Source organism: Sorex fumeus, unplaced genomic scaffold, assembly GCF_029834395.1.
Source record: "Sorex fumeus unplaced genomic scaffold, SorFum_2.1 ptg000044l, whole genome shotgun sequence".
NCBI classification, from domain to species: Eukaryota; Metazoa; Chordata; class Mammalia; order Eulipotyphla; family Soricidae; genus Sorex; species Sorex fumeus.
In genome coordinates, this window is record NW_026606101.1 from 32,245,725 (window position 1) to 32,270,788 (window position 25,064).

The 25,064-nt window shown below is 38.3% G+C and overlaps 1 protein-coding gene across 2 annotated transcripts in view; it reads left to right on the top strand.

The window, feature by feature from the left end:
- The first annotated feature begins 276 nt into the window (after nucleotides 1–276).
- The window catches only part of MACROD2 (mono-ADP ribosylhydrolase 2), a 2,391,823-nt gene continuing 2,367,035 nt past the window's right edge, over nucleotides 277–25,064 (top strand). For both annotated transcript variants that reach the window (XM_056121300.1, XM_056121301.1), the window contains exons 1-2: nucleotides 277–596; nucleotides 9,108–9,224. In XM_056121300.1, the coding sequence (XP_055977275.1) occupies nucleotides 551–596; nucleotides 9,108–9,224 (163 nt within the window). In that variant the 5' untranslated portion in view covers nucleotides 277–550. The remainder of the gene's footprint in view (nucleotides 597–9,107; nucleotides 9,225–25,064) is intronic.

Genomic DNA, 25,064 nt, shown 5'->3' on the forward strand with positions numbered 1-25,064 from the left:
CCTCGCCTCCAGGAGCGCCAGCCCCCTCCTCACGCCCCGCCCAGCTGCCCGCCCAAGTCCCGCCCTCGTCCCGAGCCGTCTCCAGCCCCGCGCGCCCTGGCTCCGCCCCCTCCAGCTCCCCAACGTCCTCGGCGTCGGGCCCGAGCCTGCGCCTGCGCGTGCGCTCTGGCGCCGAAGTGAGGGCTCGCGGCGGCTGGCGAGCGGAGAGCGGCGGGCGGTGCAGCCAATGGGAGGCGGCGCTGGCTAGCGGCTGGGAGGCGGGGCCTGCGCGGGTGTTAGGTTAGCGCGAGGCGTGACCTAGTTGACAGGCTCGGCGGCGCGGCTGTGGCGGCTGCGGCGGGGCTCTGGCGGGTGGGAGCCGGAGCCGAAGGCGAGCGCGGGGAGCGGGAGGAGGGCGGCGTCTGGCGAGCGGCGAGCGGCGCGGGACGCGGAGCCTCTGTCACTTTTTCCCTCCCGAGTGCCCCCTCCCACCCTCCCACTCACACACACACCCTGTTTGCCCGTGAGCCTGGGGAACTTGCAGCTTAAAGCCAGCCACCCCCACGGCAACATGTACCCCAGCAACAAGAAGAAAAAGGTGTGGAGAGAGGAGAAAGGTAACCGGCCCGGCGAGTCCCGGGGGTCCCCGGGTGGGCTGGGTGGGGGCGGGGGTCAGGGCTGCTGCGCGCCGCGGAGCCCTGCGCCCGCGTCTCCCTCGCGCCGGCCCGGCCGGTGCCGCCTCCCTCGCGAGTCCGTGTGGACACACGCGCGCACGCCCGTGCACCGCGGCAGGCACGCGCCGCCCGGCCACGGGAGCCGCCGCACGTGTGGGCGCACGCCCCTCGGCCCGCGCCGCCGCCCACCCCGGCCCCGGGCGCCGCGCAACTTCTGGGGGCGCCCCGATCCGGGGCTGGCACTTGCTCGCCCGCCCGCCCGGGGTGTCCCGCCGCGGAGCCTCTCCGAGAACAACTCGCTGCGGGCTGCCCTCTCCACCCCCGCGAGCGGGGAGTTGGGGGGGGGAGCCCACCTAGGGGTCCACGCAGCCCCGGGACTTTGGGAACCCGAAACTCCCCGGGAAGAGCCCAAGGAGCGTCTCGTCCCGGAGGAGGTGGGATGCTCTTCTCTGTGAGGGCTCTCCCCGCGGTTCACCCTCAGGACCTGAAGTTGCCCCGAGTGCGATCGCCGGGAGACTGATGTCACTCGCAGTGAAAGAATCCACTCCTCTTTTTCTTTTCTTTTCTTTTTTTTTTTTTTGGAAATGCCTGTCGAGGCTTCTCCAGATCCGAAATCGAACGAACCCTGGCGCGGAGTCCTCCTGTGAGACACAGAAGTACCCCACTCTCTTTCCTTCTTTCCCCCTCCCAGCTCCCGCCCCCCCCAGTACAGATAATACTCTAAGAAAAATCTTGAGTCCCTGGAGGGTGTGCCCCACCTTTTGAAAATTCTTCATCCTTTTACAGAAGGGTAGTCCCAGAGGTCTAGAATTGCTCCTATGAAGATGAACATAAACCTCTTGGTACAGGGTGAGGTCCCGGTGGTGAGGGTGATGCAAATCAGTGTCCCAGCTTTGTGGAACGATGCAAGGGACAACTAGACTGGAAGTTGATTTCTAGGCTCTCTAAAACCTGTAGATTTTACTTGCAAGCCCTGGTTCTAATTGGACTTAACCGTGTGGACAGACAGAGGAAAGACTCCAGGGGGGGTAAGGGGATTCGCTCTAGAAGGCCTGTTTTAGACATTGTATTAGGAAAGGTGTAAGGGGAATGTTTTAAAATTAACTGCTTGGACAGCATATCTGAAGAAGCCACTTAAAATTGTCTTTAATATGTTAAAAGCTGAGGTTGTGGGACGTTTAATTATATTTTGATCATTATGAGTAAATATACATGTGTATATGTCGGAAATCTAAAAATTCCAGCTTCATGAAACAAATACCGTTTGGAGAAATAAACTCATGTATGAAGTAGTGTAAAATAAATTTTGAATTTGTAGAAATCACTTTAGTTTCAGCACATTTTCAGCAAGGATTTTTCCTTGTCAGCCTTAAGACATCTTTACCTTATTTTGGATGCTGTTGAAATGTGAGCTTTGTTTTGTTAGTAATAACGCAAAATAGTAGAAGCTGTGGACTCTTTTGGATATGTAAACAATTAAGTTATAGAAATTACTTTGTCATTAAAGATAATGTTTTTAAAGCAACAAATGTTACAATGTTTCCTTCATTTAACATTTTCACATTTGGGCAGTGATAAGCAGTCATTTTAGAATCTTTAATTATTTTCCTTTTCCTTCAAATGGGAAAAATACAAGACTATGAATATTACCTAAAGGAAGGAGCAGCTGCACAGAGAAGTTGTTTGGCAAAGTAAATTTCTCTTGTTCAAACCCAGTTTAATGTTAAAAATAAACATCATGAGTTGAAGACTTTAATGTATATCTCAGTGTTTTATCAGGAAATCTACTTTTGGAATATCTAAATAATATCCCATCAAGAAGAAACTAAGTCTTTTAGATAGTCCTTTTAAGGAAGCTGATGGGATGCATGATGCTTTTTACCTATTTTATGCTTTATGAAGAGGATAGTATATATTTTTGGAACTGTTACTGAAATCTAAAGAAATGCTTGCCAACCTGATTGAAATGTCAAGGCACTCTATAAGCACTTTAGCTAAGCACACCAGCTAAGAAGTGTGTCAGTGTGTCTCCCTATTTACAGGAAAGGGTCATTCCCAAAGTAAAGCATTCTTTAAGGAACTTTAAGGAAAAGTTTTCTGTAATGTGGAGAAAATTATATGTGTTTTTAGCTCTTAATGTGTTTCATTGTTTGAACAACTAGAGTGTTCTGTCCTTAGTTGTTGTAAGGTTAATAAGTGTTTTGAGCTAATGCTTTAAACCTTAGTTAAAAACCACTGACTATTACCTTTTCAAGAACTAAAACTTGAATTATATCTTTATTTTTTATTAAAAATTTTATTAAAGTCACTATAATTTATAGTTTTCATAGTTGGATTTTTAGACATACTGTGTTCCAGCACCAATCCCACCACCAGTGTCTTTCCTTTACCAGGGTTCAGGGTGTTTCCCACCCACACCTCAATCACCAGCCTGCCACTTTGACAGGCACATTTTTTTTAAAGCTGGATTTTTTTAAAGTGGATTTTTTGAAATTAATTTATTTAAAATTTATTACTTAAAATGTATTTTATATTTTTGGTTTACAATAGAATTAATTATATTATTAATATTTCTCATGGACATGATTTCAACATCATAGTTATTACTGGTGTACTGTCTTCCTCCCCAAAGGACCCCAACACCAATCCCTTTTACTCCTCCCTTCCGAACTCAGTTGTCTGGATCAGTTTTCCATTATGTTGCCTTTGGATCTTTGTTGCTAGCTTTCTGTGTTCTTTTAAGTCTCACATATGAGAGAGATAATTCTGTATATATCCTTTTCATTCTGACTTCACTCAACATGGTATCCTCTAGTTCCATTCATATTGCTGCAGTTGCATGACATATATATATTTATATATATATATTTGTATGACACATTTTTAAGTTTAGTTGTTGAAGTTTGGATCTCTTGTTTTCAGCGTCGTTGACTCTATGGTTTGGATATTTAGCTATACCAGTCCTTCACACCTTTTGGATCCCCTTGACCCCCTCCTTCCTATTGCTTCTTGCCCGCCTACTACTTGGCTATCATCTATTTTTTATTTTTATTTATTTTGCTTTTTGGATAATGCCCGGTGATACACCAGGGTTACTCCTGGCTCTGCACTCAGGAATTACCCTTGGCGGTGCTCAGGGGACCATATGGGATGCTGGGAATCGAACTCGGGTTGGCCACGTGCAAGGCAGACGCCCTACCTGTTGTGCTATTGCCCCGGCCCCTATCATCTGTCTTTTATTCTCTCCGTTTCTTCTTTTCTCTGTCCTTCTCCTCCTATACGTTGGAGCCAAGAGTGATCTAGGTATCCACTCTTTAAAACATTGCATTTCCTTGTCAAATTATTCTATATGCAATACATAAGTGATATCATCCTGTGTTTATCCTCCTTATGGTTTCATTTTACATGATGTCTTTCAGTTTCATCTATGTCACTGTGAATTGCATGATTTCATCATTCCTTACAGCTGCGTAGTGTTCAGTTCTGTATAAATACTACATCTTTATGATCCGCTTATCTATTGGACATGTAGGTTGATTCCATATCATAGCTATTGTACTAAGTGCTACAATGAATAATGGTTTGTGTATGTCTTTTTGAATGTAAGTTTTTGCTTCTTGTGCTATTTCTAAACTGTTTTCCATAAAGGTTGAACCAGGCAACATTCTTACCAGCAGTGGATGAGCTTCTTTTTCACTATACACCCCCCCAGCACAGATTGTTACCAATATTTTTGATATGTGCTATTCTCACTGTTGTATTGATTTATATTTCCATAATAATAAGTGATGATGGGCATATTTTCATATACCTTTTGGCCATTCATTTGTCTTCCTCAGATAAGTCCCTGTTCATTTCCACTTCCTATCTTTTTGATGGATTAAAAAAATTTTTTTTTATATTTGTGAGATCTTCAGATATCTTGATAACAACTTCTTTATCTGGTGTGTTGAATGCAAACTTTCCCTCTCATTCAGTTAGCTGTCCTTTAATTTTAGCGAGTGGGTTTCTTTCTCATGTAAAAACTAGTTTTAGATAGTCCCATTTATTTTGCATCTGTTGCCTTTGTTAGTGACATTGTATTATTGAAGATACTGACTGTGGATCCATTCTGCCAATATTTTCATCACTGTATTTCATAGATTCTGGTCAGTGAACCACTTTTAATTGATCTACTTTTAGTTTTTTATACGTTTTTATCCACTTTTCCCAGAACTATTTATTAAGTCTTTACATTTCATGCTCTTAGTTCCTTTGTCAAAAATGAGCTTATCATATATGTGGGGTGTTTTATTCTTACTGCCTTATTACTGATTTTTTAAAATAAATGTCCACACTTAAGTGAGGTATTTTGATCTATGTCCCTCTAACAAAAAGCTTTCAGATTGTTTCATATTATATTTCAAACTTTTTAAAATATCAAATGACACTCTAAATTTCTATATTATTTGAAACTTTTTAGTAGTACTTTGGTAGTTGCTAGACCTTTCTCTTTTCTTTCTGTGATTATTTGAAGTCTGTAGCACTGTTCTCCCGTTGTTCATCAATTTGTTTGAGCGGGCACAGTAATGTCTCCATTGTGAGACTTGTTGTTACTCATTTTGACATAACAAATATGCCACAGGGAGCTTGCCAGGCTCTGTTGTGCCGGCGGTATATTCTCAGTAGCTTGCTGGGCTCTACGAGAGGGATGAAGGAATCAAACCCGGTTTGGCTGTGTGCAAGGTAAACGCCCTACCCACGGTGCTGTCGCTCCAGCCCATTTGCCCATTTGAACTCTACTGTATCTTTTAAGCAGCCCATCATATCAAGATACTTTAGTCCTGTACTAAACAGATAACAGTGGCTTTTAATTTATGGAGAGAATGCATGTCATATAACATAGACAACCTTAACATTTTGCATTGTAGACTCACTTGTCTCTTTGTGGCCTTTGTACTTTAGCTTTGTCCTTTCTTTGAGGAAGCACTTTTCTTCTTTGTACCTAAGTTTAATTTTTCTGCCTAGCTCAGTCTCAGTTCTTGTGGTCTTGGAGACATTATGCTGTCATTTATTATCTTTTTTGTATATTTAGTTTTTCAGTGCCTGAAGGTCTTTACATTGGAGATACTTTTCTTGCCTTCCTTCAGATCTTATTTATATTCTAAATGCAATGAAGGTTCTTAGTAAAAAAAGATGATAGTGCTAACAAATATTTTTTAAGTTTTGTTTGTGTGCTCAGCAGTATTATAATTACATGGTTATAATGGTTTATATTTAATTCTCAAAATATAATGGGGTTTTAGTAGAGTCAAGAACTGTTAATACTGAGTTTGAATTCTAGTTTTGCTGCTTATTAGCTGTGGAAACTTAGGTGAATTATTCAATCTGTTTGTCTTAGTTGTCTTACCTGTTAATTGGGAATAATACCTACAAGCCTATTTCAAAAAGAAATTTAGACTATAGCTTTGTCTAGCACATTCCTAGTCTGGGTTCCATTTGAGAACCCTGTATGGTACTCTGAGATCCTCCAAGAGTAATCCCTAAGCACAGTGTGGCCCCCAAATCAAACAAAACCCCAACCAAACAACAACAACAAAAACCCTATACCAAAAATCCACCAAAACAAAAAATTTCTGAAGAGATTTCTAATCCAAGATTACATAGATTTGCATGATGTGGAATTGGAATCAAGGTACCTGTCTGTGCTAACTGTTCTGTTCACTTCTTGTTTTGTAATGTGGATTAAGATAAAACAGTTATAGGTCAGGGAAAAATATTTGTTTCCCATGTCTTGGTCACTTGTGTTTAGGTTGAAACTTTCAGAAATTTATTTCTGAGAATCTTTTAAGATGGTTAATTTAGGATAGTTAGATCACCCCAAACTAGATATGACTTTAATCAATTAATCTAAAGTACAGTACTGTATAACCTGTTGAAATAGAATTGGATAATGATATGGTGACTATCAGTCTCTACATTGGGGAGACATTTGGAAAGTATATAGTACATGAGAATTGAAATAGAATGTGAGGATGTCAGAATCAGAATCAGTGGAGGATTTAATTTCTTTAATTCTTTAAGTTAAGTATAATTTCTTACCTTTTTCCCCCCTGTATTCTATTTTTTTAAAATTTTATTTATTTATTTATTTTTTAATAATTTATTTCTTTATTGAATCACTGTGGGAAAAGTTACAGAGCTTTTGGGTTTAGGTCTGTCATGTAAGTATCAAACACATTTCCCTTTACCAATACTTATTTTTAACCGTGAACCCCAATAGAACCCCACCTCCCACCCCTCCCAATTCCTGTGTGGCAGATGAGTTCTAGTTAATACTCTATCTACTTTGACTAGATACATTGTTTCGATAGAAGATGCACAATTATTGTTTAGAGTTTATGACCCCCCTCCCCCAATCAGATATGCTGAAACAGCGTTGTGAAATGATTTGCTTTCTACAGCTTGGTTTAAGAATAAAATGATGTCTGTTTTGGATTTCTGCTGTTTTACTTATTAACCCTGGAAGTATTTCTATTAAAAGTTAGATAGTTACGAGATTGGTTTCTGTGCTCTGGAGTCGTGGCCGTGCTGGAGAGCCGCTCGTGGGGGGCAGCTGGTGACCTCCGTCGGGCGTGAAGGACGGCCCAGAATGCCCCCCTTCCCATGAGGCCCCTGCCGCCCCCCGCCCCCGGCTCAAACATGCTGTCCACAAGGCTCCTGTGCGGCCGCCATCTTTCTTTGCAGAGAGGAGCGGGCGAGCGGGACAACACCCTTTCCCCTCCGGGCAGGCATGGTGGCGGTTTAACACATAGTCCATTTGCTTTTCTGCTCCAAGCGGGTGGCTCTCTGTCCCCTGTATTCTAGTGGAGTGGTCTTCAGTTTCCAGTGTAAGTGCTCAGGTGTAGAAAGGTTGAATGCCTCTGGTTTATCATCTTGAATTTAATTACCTATTTGTGGACCAATATATATGACAGGTGCTGGTCTGCAAGTATAGAAAGGTTAAAGAACTACTATTCTGATGGATGATGATGATGATTTGGGCAAGGCACACCTGGTGATATTCAGGCTTATTCCTGACTCTGGACTCAGAGATCACTCCTGGTTGGACTTCGGAGACCATATGTAGCTGGGCCAACCCCAGTACTACATATGCAAAGGAAGGGTCCTACCTACTGAAATATCTGACCTATCTCATGGGTTATTTGCATGCCTTGACTACATGCAAGGCAAGTACTTTAATACCTGTGCTGTCTCTTTGCCTTGACTAGGTTTTAATGGAATATGCTCCTGCTTTGAAAGGACTGTTAGACTTCATGTGTTTCATTTTTAAATGAAAATCAAAGATAATGATATCAGTTATTTAGTTATTGGGAAGGTTGTTTTAGTGATGTTTTATCTGTGAAATACTTGCTATGCATGAAGTGTACATAAATGATGACCATTATTCTAATGTGGATTAGCTTTTAAAAGTGAATTAAAATTTTTTTTCTGTTTTGAGGATGCTTAGGAGTAACACCTGGTGATGCTCAGGGGTGATGTTAGGGGTGATGTTCAGGGAACCATATAGGATGCTGGGGGTCAAACCTGAGTTGCTCTCTTACATAGCAAGTGCCCTACCCACTCTACTATTGCTCTGGCCCCTCTAAGATGGATTTTAAAATATTTTAATCTTGGGGCCAAGCAGATAGCTCAAAGGGCTGGAGCTTGTGCTTTGCATGCAGGAACCTTCTGTTTGATTCCTGCACCACATGATTCCCTGAGCACTTCAAGAGATAGCCCCCAAAAGCACAAAAAAAATTGTTAAAAACATTATAGATTTTCATAATCAAAAGAAGTACTTAAACATATTGTTAAAAATAAAACAAATAGTATTAATTGATATCACATCTTATATATAAATATATAGAATATAAAAGTATGGAAGTGTACTTTATCACTAATGACTGTAAATTTAGTATCTTGAGGACTGCCATTCTTGTGCTCTTAGTACTTATACCTTAAAAAAGTTTTTTTATTTTACTTAGAAATTATTATTTACTTTTAGGATTTTATTCTGTTGCTGTTGAGGGCCACAGCTGGTCATGTTTAGAGTTTGTTCCTGGCTTTGTGTTCAGGAATCATTCCTAGTGGTGCTTGGGGGACCGTATGCTGTGCTGGGGATTGAAATGGGTTTGGCTTGTGTGTAAGGCAAGTGCCTTACCCTCTGGACTCTCTGTCCAAGGAATTTTGTGTCTTGCCCATTTCTTCATTTATCAGTAACAAATTTTCTCTGTTAGACTTTGCTTTTGTTTTCTTCTAATATGTAATTAATTGACATTTATCACTTAAATATGGAGGGATTAGATGTAAATTTTGTTTTGGCTCAAGCCCACACCAATTCTTTCGTTAAAGATGTTTAAGATTTAAATTATAAAATAATTTCTAAATTTAAATTTTAAATACAAATGGGAACTCTGCTTTTATTTTACAAAGAACGTTTACTGAAGATGACCTTAGAGGAGAGACGCAAAGAATATACAAGGGATTATGTTCCCCTGAACACCATTCTAACATGGAAGGAGGAGATGAAGGGCAAGAGCCAAAATGATGGTAAGTTTTTAAAAACATTTTCCAGGTACTATTCTAATTTATGACTTCTGTAGCACAATTTTTATAGATAACTCATTCAATTAAAAGAGGACATTATTGTATTTGAAATGTTTGTTCAGGTGCCATTTAATTGTTTTTAGTGATCTATTATATTATTTTTAAACTTAATAATTTGCATTAGCATAAAATATTCCACATTATATAATTTTAAAATATGATTCTTTTTATACAGTCACTTAAAAATACTCTTGTTAAAATTGCATAATTTAGCAATTTTCTTCTTTTGTGTTATCTTTAGAGTTTATTTGATTTCATTTATTTACATCAGCTTTCCTCGTTATTTTAATTGAAAATAGTTTATATGTAAGGTAAAGGTAAAGGTAAAGGCCCTCCCGTTGATCGTCGATTTGCTCGAGCGGGCCCAGTAACGTCTCCATTGGAGACTTTGTTGTTACTGTGTTTGGCATATCGAATACTCTCGGTAGCTTGCCAGGCTCTCTGAGAGGGGCGGAGGAATCGAACTCGGGTCGGCCATGTTGGCCACGTGTAAGGCGAACGCCCTACCCGCTGTGCTGAAAAGAAATCCTCACTTAAGATAATGTTAGTTGAAAGGCTTGTGCTTTGTATTGTGTGGTTTATATTTTTATGTACTTATTTGATGAAATTTACTCTCAAAGTCTTTGTAGTATAGATTGAGGGAAAGTATATCTGTTAGAATATAAGTGAAATTGTAAATATTAAAAAGGTGCAATGGAAAAATTCTGAAACAGTTTTATTGGCAACATGTATTCTCTTCTAATCTCCGAATAAGCACTTATTATTGTACGCCACAATAGTCTGGATGTGAAGTTAGAGGAAAATGATACCTTCAAGGGTATTTAATAGCTGAGGAAGAAGGGTAATTTTGAAAAAATGATAATGGAACTTCTGATTTCATTGGTGAAGCCTTAGATTGGTGATTAAACTATACTGACTATTATGGGCTTAAAATGAGAAGGTTAATGTGAATTTTAAAGGACAGAATCTGTGGGAAGGGTCAATAAGATTAAACTTTGGGGTCTAAAGAGAAAATATTTACCTAAGGGTGAGAATTTAGACCCTCCCCACCCCCGTTAAGGCAAAACATGCAGAATTAGGAGTGAAAATATTTAAATTCTTTTAGACCTTATTCTTTATTCTTTCTGGAATATGTGAACTTGAGTAATTGAGATAGTGATTCTACAGCAAGTTCTAATGAGGTTATTGTACATACTGATTGAGATGTATATATCTGACATGCTTGTCTAGTGTCTTTAGTAGATGCAAGTTGTTAGTCTAATTAAAATGTCATTGAAAGAGATGATAGAAGGTTGTGCTTTGCAATGAAAACCAAAACGTGATGTTCTTTCAGAACAAGTTTTCTTTCTGAGATTGAGGTAGATTTCTGCTGCCAATACAATTCCCAAAGCAGTAGTGACACCTAGGGTACATTGCCCAGTGTTTAGTGTCCTCATTTCTGCTCACTTTTGATGGCTGCTTCTATTTGAAGACTTTAGCAGTGTAAGACTGAGTCATTAGAAAACTCAGATGTTTCTAGAGACAATCACACACCAAAATATGGCACTCAAGTTATAGAGGGTGCAGTGAACAACACCTGGCATTATTATTTCCTAATAATGTCCTACATAGTTAATCTTTCATCCCGAAATTAGCTTTATATGTGCTTTACAATTGCTCAGTGTATTTTATTTTCCTTCACGCTTTTTTTACAACATGATATTCCATGGGGAAGTTGTAATGTGATCAAAGGTGTATTTCTATAAAAGTGTTTAATTCGTTTGATTTAATTTTACTTACTTTGTTATGATGTAGAAGGTAGTAACCAGTCTTTTCTTTCTCTAGAAACTAATTCGTCCTATAAATAATGCCTATAAATTTCATCATTTAATCTATTTCATATGTATTTTCTTCCAGTGTTACCTAATTCACTTCTCAGTTACATCAAAATAATAATTGAGTTTCAGTGTTTTAACCAACTGAAATAGTCTTTACAGATATAAAGAAATGGTAAAGGACAACTGTAAAGATATTTATATTTCTGTGTTTAAGTTTGAAATATTTAAGCTACTGCTGATTGTTATATGTGTATACAAATAGGTATTGATATCTACATTTTGTTGGAGGGTTGTCTTCAAAGTGGTGCTAAGGGAGCCTAGGACCATTCCTGGCAATTTGGGGCTTCACTTGGGTTGGGGTGGTTCACTGAGAGGACCTGAGGCTACAATGCTGCTCAGGCTCTGAGGTTTGAGTGCCTAAGATTACCAGAGCCACCACTTGCAGTGCCTGGGGGCTTCAGGGCAACATCCAGTGATGCTGGGGCCTCCAGGGCTTTACCAACCAATGCCTCATACATGGAAGGCATGAACATTAACCCCTAAACTGTCCCTATAGCAGCAGTAGTTTAAAATTTTAGAAATACTTTTCGAATAAGTTTTCATAGAAGTAGAAGTCTAATTTTGTCACAGTGTTTCAAATTTTTAAGGAAAAGAGCAGTATTTTTTGTGTTAGCACAATAGACTTAATTTAAAATTTATTAGTTTATCATTATTATTAGGGCTGGAGCGATAGCACAGCTGGTAGGGCATTTACCTTGCACGAGGCTGACCCAAGTTTGATTCCTCCATCCCTCTCGGAGAGCCCGGTAAGCTACTGAGAGTATCCTGCCCGCACAGCAGAGCCTGGCAAGCTCCTCGTGGTGTATTCGATATGCCAAAATCAATAACATCAAGTCTCACAATGGAGATGTTACTGGTGCCCTCTCGAACAAATCAGTGAACAACGAGAGGACCAGTGCTACAGTGCTATCATTATTATGTGTATCTTTAGAGAAGGCCATTTTGGTCTTGATGTTTATGCTTATATTCTTGGTGTTCTTGATTCTTGATATTCTTCATGTGGGACATCCTCAGGCTTCAGTTTTTCAATTTGCTTCTTTGCTAATTTACTCTCACAAATATTGAATGTTTGTTATTTTAATGTAGGAGAAAGTTAAAGAGGAAAAAGAGTGGCTGAATGTTTACAGTTTTTATTTTAAGGAGTTCTAACAAAATAAAAAATTGCTTAACAATATAAATTCTTTGTGCAGTAAAGAGATTACTTATAGCTAATTTTTACTTTGATTTGGTAACATTGGAAAAACTTAGGAATCAGAAGAAGAAAGAATGGGAGATGTACCCAACCCTTTTCCCCCAACCCACTTGCTTGCCTGTTGTTTATATTTGTCAACTATTAGTAAATCTCAAGAATTGCACACTATTTACTTTTTTTTCTCCCAGTATTAGCAATTGCATAATAATTGTGTTTCATTTGTGACTTGTTTGCAATGTTTAAGGAAATGTTTGTCTTTCTGTTAGACTTGTCTCTAGCACCTGGCTACTTTTGTGCAGGTGGGCTCAATAGTAGGTATGTTAAATAAAAAATGCCTCAAAGGTGAATAGTCTACAAAGAACAATTCTTTCTTTCCTTTTCAGATTTTGAAATGAGTATTTGAAAAGATACAAAAAATTGAGTACTTTAGTGAATCTTCGTGCACCTGTCAACCACTTTTAATACATCATATACCACTTTATTTGTACCTGTGTTCCCTGTAGCTTTCCCATAGGTTTTTATTGACTTAATTCTTGTACATTGTGTCATTTTTGTCTATAAATGTGTATAAATACAGAGAATGTGAAAGGCGATGGACATATTTTGAAAGCATACCCACTAGTACTCTCTGCAACACTTTGTAATATTGTAAACTTGTAAATAAAAATTTAAAGAAATGAATATTTATAATCTTTATAATTAAGTATCCAGTTAGACTTAATGTTTTTCCCATTGTCTCATAAGGATTTGCTTTTTTGCATTGTTGTTTACTTGCATCAGAATTTGAGGTCCATTTACTGTGTTAAATTGGTATGTTTCTTCAATCTCTTTTGTTTGTAGTTATTTTTTTGTTCTTCTGCCTTCCCTTCTTGTAATATAGTTGATGAATAAATAAGATTACTTTAGGTTGTTTGTCTTATGGGATTTTTTTCACATTATGGATTTTTCAGAATGTATCTTTTTTCAGAATGTATGCAAAATCCTCTGTCCCCTCTGCCTTCCTCTGTGGGCTAGAGTGATAGCACAGCTGGCAGGGCATTTATCTTGCACATGACCAACCTCGGTTCGATTCCTCCATCCCTCTTGGAGAGCCCGGCAAGCTACCAAGAGTATCTCGTCTGCATGGAAGAGTCTGGCAAGCTTCCCGTGGTGTATTCGATATGCCAAAAACAGTAACAAGTCTCACAATGGAGACATTACTGGTGCCCGCTTGAGCAAATCGATGAACAAGGAGAGTACAGTACTACAGTGCTTTCCTCTGTATAGATAGTTAAATTCAGAGACCTGATCAGACTTGTTTTTTTTTTTAAGCCTGCTTTCAAAAATTTTTTTTGAAATAATTTCTGAAAAGAATGCTTTAGAGTTACTGTGCATCTTTTTGTATAAAGTTGCAAGATAATGTCTTTTTTAATTTTCTGTGGTGGTAAAATTGATTATTGGAAGTAGATTTAAGTATAGTCAACCTGATCAATTCATTGTAAAGCTTCTTAATCAGATTTTCATCAACCATTGATGATTGTTGCTTAGATACATTATTTTATTAGAAGTTGCACAATAGCATTTTAATTTCAATTACTCATTCAGTTTATATGAAGAATTTTGTCTTACCATTTTTTCATTTTTAATGTATTTGTATAGATAAGGTGGAATAAATGCTAAATTTACTCTTATTTACCACTCTCAGGTTGAATTAGTTCCCTGAAATTTACTATACGTAATGAAAGGGTTCTTTTAAACTTATTTTTTTTGTTTTATTTTTGGGCCACTCCTGGAGCTCTGGGGCTACTCCTAGTGTTTTTTCCAGTGGTCGACCTGGTGGTGCTCTGGTACCATGAAATGCCAGTGATTAAACCTGGAGCTCCTACGTGCAAAGCTTGTGCACTAGTCTTTTGAGCCATAGCTCTTGAATTCTTAAATTTTCACTATTTAAAATATATTTTTCCTTTCCAGAGACACACATTAAAATTCACTTGCATTTACAGTGTAGCACCTATCCAAATGCATATAGTTACTAAATGGTAGTCCTAGTATATAGTAGAAAGACAAATGAAAATTGTTTCATGAAGACCAACACTGTCTTCCCATTGTTCATCGATTTGCTGGAGTGGGCCCAGTAACATTGTGAGACTTGTTGTTACTATGTTTGGCATATAGAATACATCACGGGTAGCTTGCCAGGCTTTGCCATGCGGGTGAGGTACTTCCGGTAGATTGCCGGGCTGTCTGAGAGGGGCTAAGGAATCGAACTCGGGTTGGCCTGGTCTGCCGCATGCAAGGCAAACGTCCTATGCGCTGTATTATAATAGGAACACAGTATTAAATGCTTTAAATTCTTTGAAAATATTCTGAGAACTTGCAGTGATTTCGTCACTTGTTGCCCTCCCAGTTCACTGACCTTATCAGATTCCAACATCTCAATTCGACATACTGACTCCACACAAGCCGATTCTGTCTCAGCATCTTTCCCTGACCCCAGCAGAGCCTCAGTCATCAGCATCAGGTCAGCAGGTCAGGGAACTGATTCCGAAAGAGCGGGCTGCTTACCTTACCTCTCTAGCATCAACTGTAGTTGCCTTCAGTTGTCTTCAGTTGAAAGGCAACTGCTGTTTTCAGAGGTGTTAAACTATTATTCCAAATATTAGAATTATAGACGCATAATATGTTGAATTATTTTGAACTTCAAGTTTTGTGGCTTTTAGTATTTAGATGTAAAAAATGTTATCTGTTGAAATGTTGAAAGTAGTGATCATTTGAATTTATAAAAAATGCTTTTTAGCTTATCATGATAGAGTAAAATTATAGAGTAAGAAAACTTTAATAAATTTTTAGTTGATTTGGATGGAATGGTCTCTCACAGTGCATTTTTGGACAGTGGAAGTATTTCGAGTTCTGAATGAAAATTAGTTTGTTAAATGCTTTATTGGTGGTAATGGAACAAGGTGTTGCTTGTTGCCCGAGTCTTGAGATTCTTATTTTAAATTAATTTTAATGTTGCTTCCTTAAAGTGAAATTAATTGATATTTTACATTAGTGATTGAAACATCAGTGATTTACCACCCTTTATCCCCCGACCCCCGCCCGGGTTATATCCTATATCTGCAGTGTTGGGTCAGAAAATGTTCCAGGGATCAAACTCAGGACCTGATACATTCTAGGCATGTGCATTCAAGGTATCTACAGGTTAGCTACTTTCCCAGCTTGAACGTAGGTGTGATTCTTGATGCATACTTATTTTCTTCATGAGTGCAAACAAGAGTCTGATGCATATATTTGTAATTCTTGTATATATATGTTTGTGTACATTATATATATATTAAAAAATTTATAGACATCAGGATTTCCAAGAGTTGATTTCTTTGGTTTTTTTCTTTTTCTTTCTTTTTTCTTGCGAGAGTTGGATATTTGGGCCACACCCGGCAGTGTTCAGGGGTTACTTGTAGTTCAGCTTGGTTTGCGGGAACCATGCATACACAAGCTTCCTGTTTGCAAAGCATAAACTCAGCTCTTTGTGTTATTTTCCTGACCCCTGGAAATTGATTTGTTAAAGTAAAATTGTTGGGTCACAATAGTGCACACTTAAATTGTGGGTAAGACTTTGAGATAATTTATTTTCCAAATGGTGGAAATAACATACATATGAATGTAGTGTAAATACCTCTTTTCTTATAATTGCCAACAAAAGGTGCCATTAATCCACTGCATCTCTGCCGGCGGAGTATGTAAAAGCTAGTAAATCTTTGCTCTTTCAGTTTGCATTTTTCAGAAATTTCCTGTTGGATTTATTTTGTCAATTGTCCATTACTTTCGTTCATTTTTCTTATACGTTGCCTGTTTTTGTGTTTTACTTTCTAAATATGTTATTTTAAAAATGTCTCTTGAATGTTAAGGTAGTTAAGAAGATAGCCAGGTTGAATATTGGTTGTACTGCAGTTTTAGGGCCACACTCAGCAGTGTCTGTGCTGTTCCTTGGGGGAGTTGCTTGATTTCTGTATCTCTCTTCATTCTAAGGTAAAGTGAAGTTAGTGATGGTATAATTTAAGAAATTACTGTGAGCATGAAGGAGTAATTACAAATAATATAGAACAGTATGATTCTTACTAAGTGCTAAATTTTATTACTATTGTCATTTAAAATTGCTATTGTTAATAGCAATTAAAATCTTCTAGTCATATCTGCTAAATTTTTTATAAGTATTTTACATTTTAGGATATACTAAATTAAGCTTTTGCTCATTCTAATGTGAAAGTACTTTTTTGTTTCTTTAAAAGGTTGGTTTAATTTTGTTCTAGGATTATTACTGTATGAAATTTCTTTATGTAGGATAAGAGATAGGTGGTCTTAAGATTTCCTCTTCTCAGTAGATATCTCAATACTCTAATTGATTTATTTTAGTGATATTCTGAAATTTCAATATATGCTGTAATTTATTTAGTTGATAGGCTGTTTCCTATTTCTCAATACTTATATTAGTATGTGACACTGTTGTAATTACAGTATTTATGTATTATACTAATTTGGGGAAATTCATTCTTACCGTAAATTTTTTTCCCCTATTTTTCAGTAGTCTTTCAGAATGATTTTAGATTCTAATCATAGAATATTTAGAGTTGTCTTCATATTATACTTAAAAATCCTATCAAGTTTTGAAAGGGTTGCTTTCAGTATTTTTACAATGTTGAAAGGTCTTATCCAATATATATTTCTCTGAAAATTTAATAAACCTGATATGTATGCAATGAAGAGTAAAAAATTGAACATAAAATTAAAGATAAATCTGGGTAAATCTCTAAACCTGTTTCAACTATTAATAGTTGCATGTTACTGAAAAATCTATATAAATTTACACAAATGTTTGTTTAGAATGCTCCTTTTATAATCATGATTTAATATCTTATTTTTTCTCCTTCATCAGTTTTATTTTCCCCACCTATCACCTATCATGGACTCATTTCCTAAGAAATCTTCAGTTTCCCTAGAGCTTTATAGTTTATCATCATTTGGAAATGTTTGGATTTTATTTAGTCAAACATAAAATGGACATTATGGTTCTATCAGTTTTGGGTTTTTACTAGTTTACTAATATTTTACAGAGTATCCTTACATATTCATCTTTGAATTCTTTAGTGTTTGGGTGATTTTTAAGCCAAATGGAATTGCTAGCCCAAAAGATTCAAAGTTTTCAATTAATAGATTTTTTTTCTTAGTTCCCATATTGAACGTCATAGCACTGTTGTATTCCCACTTTAGGTATCTGAAAATTCGTATTTCTCAGTACCAACTATGGTTTTTAACAACTATGTTTTATTTTGCCACTGTTCTACTGTTCTTTAAACTATGGGTAGGGTCTGACTTATTTTAACACGTTCATGAATCATTTGTTTTCCTGTTTAATATTGCAAAAAATACTATTTCCAAACATAACCTAGTCTGATTTAAACGTATTGTATATTCATTTAGTGAATTAATCCTCATATAATTTGCTTATTTTAAGATAGGAATTCTCTTATTAACGTTTTCAGCTTTTATTTTATATTAAGTAATAAACTTTAGTTGCAGATTTTTAGTTTTGTTTCTAGTATTAATAATGGTTATATGTGTATTACCCATGTTTTATGTGCTCTGATGTTCATAACTTTCTATCTTTGTTGTTGTCAGTTTTGGTTAAGCTTACTACTAGATTATATTTTTAAAAAGTTATTTTAACTTTCACAAACTGTGGTTTACAAAGATTTTCATAGTACAGTTGTTTGGGGCATTAAATGTTCCAACACCAGTCCCATCAACAGTGTGATCTTTCCCCTACCATTTTCCCACCCACTTCTCATGTCTGTCCCCTTAGCAGGCAGAAAATAATTAATTTTATATTGCTTGTTACATCAAAATGGTAATGAAATTATTGAAAGATAATTTTAAAATTGTGAAAATTGTTTTATCTTACAATGGGGTCATTTAAATCATTGTCTAAGGAAGGGGTTTATTGAGCTATTTGTTGCTAGTTTTTCTGTGTTATTTTCATTTATTAAACTTATTTGGTTTTTATGCTACTTTCCCTTATAATTTGGTGTACTTCTACTGGGCTGTCTTTATTGTGGAATTTGGAGGTGTTGTGCTCTAGAAACTCTAGGACTGAGGCAAATAGTCTTAGTGACTTGGCTTGCATCTCTTTTGAGATTTGTCACTAGGCTGTACAACTGGGCAGTTGTTTACATGGCAACATGACAACAGCTGTGTGATATGGGTGTCTGCTGGGGCTTCTGCAGGCCAGGCATTTGGTCTGACCCCCTCCTAAGGGCACACCAGAGTTTTCAGCCTGAGGGACCAGTGTATGCAGGAGTTTTAGAGGCTTGGCTTGAATCTCTTCTGAGATCAGTTGTGAAGCTGTGACACTAGGCCATTTTTTACATAGTGACATCAGTGGGATGTCAGCTCATTGCTAGATTCTGAAAAATGGCAAAATAGATAATATTATTAATTTTTCAATTGGTTACTGATAAAGTATAAAAAGATGTTAATTTTTGAATACTCAATGGGAATTTATCTAATCATAGGCTTTAGTGATACTTCGAATTTTCTAAGTAGACAAGCAAACTACTTAGTATTGTACTTTGTAATTCTATTGGGTTATTTATTTATTTATTTGGTCTGTTTTGTCTAAGTCAACAGTTTAATTGTTAAGTAACAGTGCTCATAGCAGGTATTCTTGTTTTTTAACCTCAGTGAGGTTAAAAATTTATGTGTGAATTTAGTAATTTATTGTGTGAATTAGTAGGATAGTAATGTCCTTTTAGGGTTAGTAATTTTGGAGCTAAGTTGTCTTGAATGGGTATATAACTGTGAGTGTAAAGTACACTATCTATCACTATCACCCCATTGTTCTTCAACTTGCTTGAGCAGGCCCAGTAACATGCAAGTGTAGCCCGATGACATATTGGGGGCTCCTTCAGGTTCAGGGGAATGAGGGTCATTCATTGTTACTGTTTTTGACATATCGAGTACGCCATGGGTAGCTTGTCAGGCTCTGCCATGCGGGCGGGATACTCTTGGTAGCTTGCTGAGTTCTCCGAGTCAGATGGAGGCTTTTGGGGCAGCCTCTAATTATCTTTACAGGTGTTCCTAGTCAGGAATATAGGTGGGTATGATACTCTCAGTAGCCTGCCAGGTTCTCTGAGAGTGAGAAGTAGAGAATAAGAGGTCCGCTTTGGGGAGCTTGGTTTTATAATCTCTGGATGGCTGTTGATGGGGTTACATGGCAGTTGGTGGGTATAACTGTCTAGCTACTGGAAAGTGGGGAAGCTGGGTGGAGGAGGCCCAGTCCCGAACTGAGCAGGCTTGGAGATCTCAGCCCCGGGTCTCGCACACCTGGATTCCTCTGCCCGTTCCTCGTCCAAGTGTGTGGAGAGTGGTCTCAGCATGCCTTTGGCTGGGTCCCGGAGGTCTTCAGCTGTCGGGGCTCTGCTCGGGGTAGAGAGGGAAACTCAATCCGCTCTCCTCCAAGGGGCCCCGGTGAGGACAGCCAGGGCACTGGGGCAGGAGACTGCCTTGTTCTCTTCCGGGAGCTTGGTTTTATAGTATTATATAGTTTTATATACTTGGTTAAGTACAGTGTTAAGTAATATTAACCTAACTTTTATTTTAATACATGGAGTTGTGCATTCTTATTCTTCTTTCACTGTTAGAATGAAATATACTTATTAACATATAATTAAAAATTCCTGTAAATTACTAAGAATATGTAAAAATTATTGTAGTTGATTTATTAAAGGAATTTATTATATGACATAATGCCATTTGTTGAGTTATTTTCAACTCTTCATTGATATTTCTAAATGGGACACAACATACAGATTTTTTTGTTAAGAATTGTTGGTCACTTTGTTCTTACATGTAATTTTTATTTTTCATAAATAATATGAAATTATGTAGTGACTTAATATAATAAAATTAATATGATAAAAATGTAACACTTTTTGTTTGTTTCCTGTGAGCTTCTGCATTCATTATTTTGGAAAATGTATAAAGCCAGTCAGATTGGCATCTTTGATCTCCCATCCAGTGGTGGTTGGTCTCAGAGATAGAGTCAAATAAAGAAGGAGGCAAGCAAGCCCTGGTTCCCAACATGTGAGTTATTGTTTAAGTAGACAAAGACATTAAGAACATCTAGGTAAGCACATCAAAATTCAATGAGTACATTCAGAGCAGAGATTGGGGTATTACATGTAGCCAGTCAGGAGGTACTTATAAAGTCATGACAGTTTTCTAGTCTGTTTTTGCCTTTGATTCTCTCTGTGTTTAGAGGGCCTAAATTGTTTTGTTCTGTTCTTTCTTGGGCATATTTTTGCTTGTCTTGTAATCTGTTCTATTTTTTATGGGCACTTTTTTTTCCCCTGCGTGGTTTTTTCTCTTAAGACCCATACTGTTTTGTCTAGGGGACTATTGCATTCTTGAGGTTTTCTTTAGAGGAATGATCTCCCAAAGGAAAATAGAAAATAGTGATGATTTTCAAAGAAAAGGTTATCACAAGCACTTGTTTGAACTCCATAATTTAGATAGTTGACAAGGATTTAGTATAAACAAGACATGATTTCTGCATTTTTGAATTTTGTGAAGTATTTAATAGCCATCACTTGACTCCCTGAGATGTACTCAGACTAATAGTTTAACAGACTCCTATTCCTGTATAATTTATAAAAACTGTTGGGTTCTAGCGGGCTGGAGCGATAGCACAGTGGGTAGGGCATTTGCCTTGCATGCAGCCTACATGGCTGACCCAAGTTCGATTCCTCCACCCCTCTCCAAGAGCCCGGCAAGCTACTGAGAGTATCTCGCCCGCACGGCAAAGCCTGGCAAGCTACCCGTGATGTATTCGATACGCCAAACACTGTAACAAGTCTCATGATGGAGACATTACTGGGCCCGCTTGAGAAAATCGACGAACAACGGGAGGACCATGACCATGACCGTTGGGTTCTAGTACAATTTTTCTTAGTATTGTTAGCTCTTGGTATCCACCTAGTAAATTTGGAAAGTAACTTAATATTGATAACTCTTAACAGTTACAGAATTAACTATTCTTTAAAATTTTGATTATTTAAAATTAATATTAGTGACTTTAAAAAAAAGATATTTAAAAACTAAATTACACTTCTTTTTTAAGATCCTTGTCATATGAAAAGTTAAATTTTACTTTCTTTAGGAGGGGGCACAGTAGTATCTTTTAAGAATATCTTACATTATTGGTTTGTTACAGTCTAAGTTTGCTTTATATGAGTTTTTTGGTATTATCATTATTTTAAAATATAAACAAATATTTGTAAGTTTGTAAAATGTATTATCTTGATATCATTAATTTCACCAAAAAATGACAAGAAAAGGGGGGCTAATAATTTGTAAGGTTTTTACATGGGTTGTAAAAGTTTCTTAATAAATTTAAGTTGTCTATAGAATTTTTGTAGAAATTATAGAGTTGAATTTTAGTAAACTCTTAGTGGGTAGGCTCAATTGCTTTCTACTTAATTATTCTTCCCTCCAATCCCCCATTACTCCTGGCTTACTTACTTACTTACTCCTGGCTTACTTGGGGGCCATATGTGGTGCTAGGGAGCAAACTCGCTTTGGCCCATTGAAAGGCCAGTAGTTTGCCTGCTGTGCCATCTCTCTGCCCTTGCATTTCTACTATTAAAAATAAAGTTAATCGGGGGTATGGTGCCGCCAGCAGGTCAATCTGTACCTGTGAGGAGAGTGCATCAGCAGCCTCATGGTGCCTTCAGACTTCCAGATATCCCAAAATTGCTGCTGTGCCTTTGGCCAGACACCAGAAACTTGGGGCAAAGTTTACCAAGAAAGTAAATGGCCAAAAGTTAGGTATGTGGGAAACATACCCACAAACCACCTCCGGCTCAGCTATATAATTGGAGGCAAGGCCTCTTTGGTTCCTGATTGAACTGCTTAATGGACATGATCCCAGAGACTCAGAAACGAATCTCAGAACCCAGTGGCTTTAGGTAGAAATGCGTCTGGTCTCTGCAGTAGGCTACCGGTGCTGGGCCAACCCAGGTGGGAATAGGTTTTGTGCCTTGGCCTGTTCCCCATGGCGGCCCAGTGTCCGCCATCCGTCTGTGGCCACTGGATAGTCACATTTGGGCCCCCAGTGATGAGACACACAGGGCCTCACGGGATGGGGGTGGAGCCGGGCTTGTCCTCCCCACCCCAACGAGACCCCAAGTCATCGCCCACGAATGGCCTCTCTGGTTCCTCATCAAGCTGTTCAACGGTCTTGATCCCAGAGACTCGGAAACAAATCTCGAAACCCAGCGGCTTTTGGCAGAAATGTGTCCGGACTCCACAGTAATTTACTGATGCCGGGCCACCCCAGGGAGGAAAGGGTGTTGTCCCTCCGCCTGCCCCTTCTTGGTGACTTGGTGGCTGTCATCCTCCAGAGGCCATTGGACAGTCAGGCTTGGGCCCGCAGTGACGAAACTTGTTGGGCCTCACGGGATGGGGGTGGGGGGGAGGTAGGAGCCGGACCTGTCCTCCCCATCCCAACGAGACCCCAAGTCATCGCCCATGAACAACCTCTCTGGCTCCTCATCAAGCTGCTCAACGGCCATGATACCAGAAATTCAGGAGCAGATCTCTAAACCCAGTGGCTTTTGGCAGAAATCCCTCTAGATTTAAGTGTTAAAATTTCGGAATTTCAAAACCACATGGCCCTACTGCAGCCACACATCATATGTTATTCATAACCAGCAATAGAACACAAATTGTCTATTGTTGCCTTTTCAGCAGATCTGAGTGTTGGGGTAAAATCTCAAATAATGGTGGGTCTGGTGTCGAAATAGTGAATGTGATCAAAGTAGAGAGAGAGTAATGTGGAAATCATCTGCCCCACAGGCAGGGGGAGGGTGTGGGATGGGGGTATACTGGGATTTTTGGTGGTGGAGAATGGGCACTGGTGAAGGTACGGGTGTTTCATTGTATGACTGAGACTTAGACCCAAAAGCTTTGTAACTGCTCTCACGGTGATTCAATAAATAAAATTATAAAAAATGGGAAAAAAAAAGTAAGGTGGAGTTCATGCAAAATTCCATCAGCTAATCGGTGGCTTAATAAATAGCAGTACTCCTACAAAAAAAATAAAAATAAAGTTAAAAAATTGAGTCAGAGTTACAAAAGTATTTTTATAAAGTCATATTTAGTGAATCAGTTGTGGTTTGAAATAGAGGTATTGAGTGTCTATTGTGTTTGGTCTATAGTCTACTTTTGGCACTCATGTTTCAACCCGAATGAGTCCTCCCAACATCCTTTACTTGGTGTTCTCTTCTCTATCTGAGCTATGTTTTCCCCCAGCATGTGAGGCCAGTTTCCAAGCCGTGGAGCAGACCTCCTCATCCTTATCTCTACTACATCTGGGAGTTACTTTCCCATCCTGTTACTTTATATTCCACAGATGAGTGCAGTCTTTCTATGCCTGTTGCTCTCTTTCTGACTCATTTCAGTTAACATGATACTTTCTATGTTGATCCACTTATATGCAAATTTCACGACTTCATCTTTTCTAACAGCTGGGTAGTATTCCATTATGTAATGTACCAAAGTTTCGTTAACCAATCGTCTGTTCTTGGGCACTCGAGTTTTTTTTTCAGATTTTGGCTATTGTATATAGTGCAGCAATGAACATACAAGTGCAGATGTCATTTCTACCATACTGTTTTGCCTCTTCAGGATATATTCACAGAAGTGGTATTGCTGGGTCAAATGGGAGCTCAATTTCTAATTTTTTGAGAACATGATAAAAACTCTTAAAAAAATAGGAGTGGAAGGAACTTTCCTGAATATATTCAATGCTACTTACCATAAATTAACAGCAAACATTATTCTCAATAGGGAAAAACTAAAGAGCAGATATACGACAAGACTGCCCACTCTTGCTATTTCTATCCAATATAGTACTGGAAGTACTTGCCTAGCATTTAGGCAAGAAAAAGGTATCAGGGCATTCCTATCTAAAAGGAATGTTAAGCTTTCACTATTTGCAGTTTACACAATATTGTGTTTTTGAAAATCCCAAAGCCTCTACAAAAAAAGCCCCTAGAAACAATAGATTTGTAAAGTGGCAGGTTACAAAATCAATACACAAAGTTCTATGACTTTTCTTTTTTCTTTTTATTTTATTTTTTATCGAGTCACATGATATTTGTAAGGCTCTGTTTCAATTCCGAGGTGACAGTGTGGTTGCTCCTTGAAGAACTTGTCACATCTTCTAAACTATAAGCCATCTGTTTTTACTGGCATGACCCTAGAGCATCGAAGTTTGGGGGATGGGAGTAGAGTGGTAAGAAGGTGTATAAAGTTGTGAGGCATTTTAATTATCTGATAATGTTTTGAAATGTGTGAATTTTATTTTTTTGTTTTTGCTTTTTGGGGGACACGTGGCGATGCACAGGGGTTACTCCTGGCTCTGCACTCAGGAATTACTTCTGGCGGTGTGTGAGGGACCATATGGGATGCTGGGAATTGAACCCAGGTCAGCTGCATGCCAGGCAAACACCCTACACACTGTCCTATAACTCCAGCCCCTGTGTGAAATTTTTTAATTGAACAACATAAAATGTTGTTTAGTAAAGTTTAGAGGACGTTCAATTTATTAGGCAATATGTGTAGTGTTAATATACCAAATGTTAATGAACATTTTTACTGACTGAGAGGATCATAGTA